This window comes from Limulus polyphemus, unplaced genomic scaffold (genome assembly GCF_000517525.1).
Source record: "Limulus polyphemus unplaced genomic scaffold, Limulus_polyphemus-2.1.2 Scaffold1564, whole genome shotgun sequence".
NCBI lineage: Eukaryota > Metazoa > Arthropoda > Merostomata > Xiphosura > Limulidae > Limulus > Limulus polyphemus.
The window spans coordinates 244,263-245,940 of NW_013667174.1; the positions used below are offsets into that span (position 1 = coordinate 244,263).

Genomic DNA, 1,678 nt, shown 5'->3' on the forward strand with positions numbered 1-1,678 from the left:
ACACGTACTGGATAGTAATCATGCAACTTTAAAACCTACCTTTGTTACACGTACTGGATAGTAATCATGCAACTTAAACCTACCTTTGTTACACGTACTGGATAGTAATCATGCAACTTTAAAACCTACCTTTGTTACACGTACTGGATAGTAATCATGCAACTTTAAAAGCAATGCGAATCGAGTACTCACCTCTGATTCCAAACTTTTGCTAATGATTTCATCTTTGGCTTTTTGGTAATCGTACTTGCCGCTAGCGTCAAACTGTAAGTAAGGAGAAACAGTTTCATCATATCAGACGACATAGAAACTCTGTTTTGATATTTTATTGTATTGAAGGTAAATTTTGTGTCACAAAAACACGATAGCTTTATTATTTTAAAACTATTATGTGTTTGTTTCAGAACTATTTTTCGTCTTATTTCTTGACATTACCTTACGTTCTCATTTCACTTACCCAGCCTTCAGTTTCAAGAGCGCATGTGGTAATACTAGTTCGATGTTCATGAACTTCTTGCTGTGAAAACAAATGGGAAGGTTTGAACAGCGTCTTTGATAAAATTCAACAAACTTTAAACTTTAGTTGTTTAATATGTTACGTTTCAGAAATTGTCTATTAATTAAGGAAACGATAAATATTATGAATTACCAATATATGACTATAATATGAGTAATAAACATACTATGCAACAGATAATGAACGTTGCAAATCATTTTACAAGTAACATATTAATTCCAATATTTGGTTCATATACACTATTGAAGGAATGTATACATTCTAATAACTCTTTATTTGATTATACTTATGGTAAAGTTTCTGTAACATTTTATTAAGCGACAGATACTCCAGTTCTCCTTCCACACTTACTCTAGTAACGTTTCTGTAACATTTTATTAAGCGACAGATACTCCAGTTCTCCTTCCACACTTACTCTAATAACGTTTCTGTAACATTTTATTAAGCGACAGATACCCCAGTTATCCTTCCACACTTACTCTAGTAACGTTTCTGTAACATTTTATTAAGCGACAGATACCCCAGTTCTCCTTCCACACTTACTCTAGTAACGTTTCTGTAACATTTTATTAAGCGACAGATACTCCAATTCTCCTTCCACACTTACTCTAGTAACGTTTCTGTAACATTTTATTAAGCGACAGATACTCCAATTCTCCTTCCACACTTACTCTAGTAACGTTTCTGTAACATTTTATTAAGCGACAGATACCCCAATTCTCCTTCCACACTTACTCTAGTAACGTTTCTGTAACATTTTATTAAGCGACAGATACCCCAGTTATCCTTCCACACTTACTCTAGTAACGTTTCTTGGATCCTTGAAGTTTGGTGGATATCTCTGGACACAGTGTTGAATAACTTGTTGTTTTGTGGCCTGCAGTGGAGAAAACATACAATTCATAAAATATTTAACTTAGGATGAAAAAAAAAAAAGAAGAATGTAGTAATGAGATACCTAAACAAAAGCATAAACCTAGAACTGGTTTAAATCTATCATACTAAAACATTAAAGGTGTGATTTTGATATATTTATGTGTTTGGAGTATTTGGAACTCGGTAAATAGTTCACTTAAGCCATTTTTAGAAAGAATGGTTTTTGTTGATAAAGTTTGTTTGTTTGTTTTGGAATTTCGCGCAAAGCTACACGAGGGCTATCTG

At 33.1% G+C, this 1,678-nt stretch overlaps 1 protein-coding gene across 1 annotated transcript in view; it reads right to left on the reverse strand.

Moving 5' to 3' along the window:
- Positions 1-108: 108 nt before the first annotated feature.
- LOC111086930 overlaps positions 109-1,678 on the reverse strand; it is a 6,307-nt gene continuing 4,737 nt past the window's right edge. Inside the window, exons 3-5 of the mRNA XM_022391795.1 lie at positions 1,317-1,394; positions 458-517; positions 109-264 (exon numbers count right to left, since the gene is read on the reverse strand). Of these exons, the coding sequence (XP_022247503.1) occupies positions 109-264; positions 458-517; positions 1,317-1,394 (294 nt within the window). The remainder of the gene's footprint in view (positions 265-457; positions 518-1,316; positions 1,395-1,678) is intronic.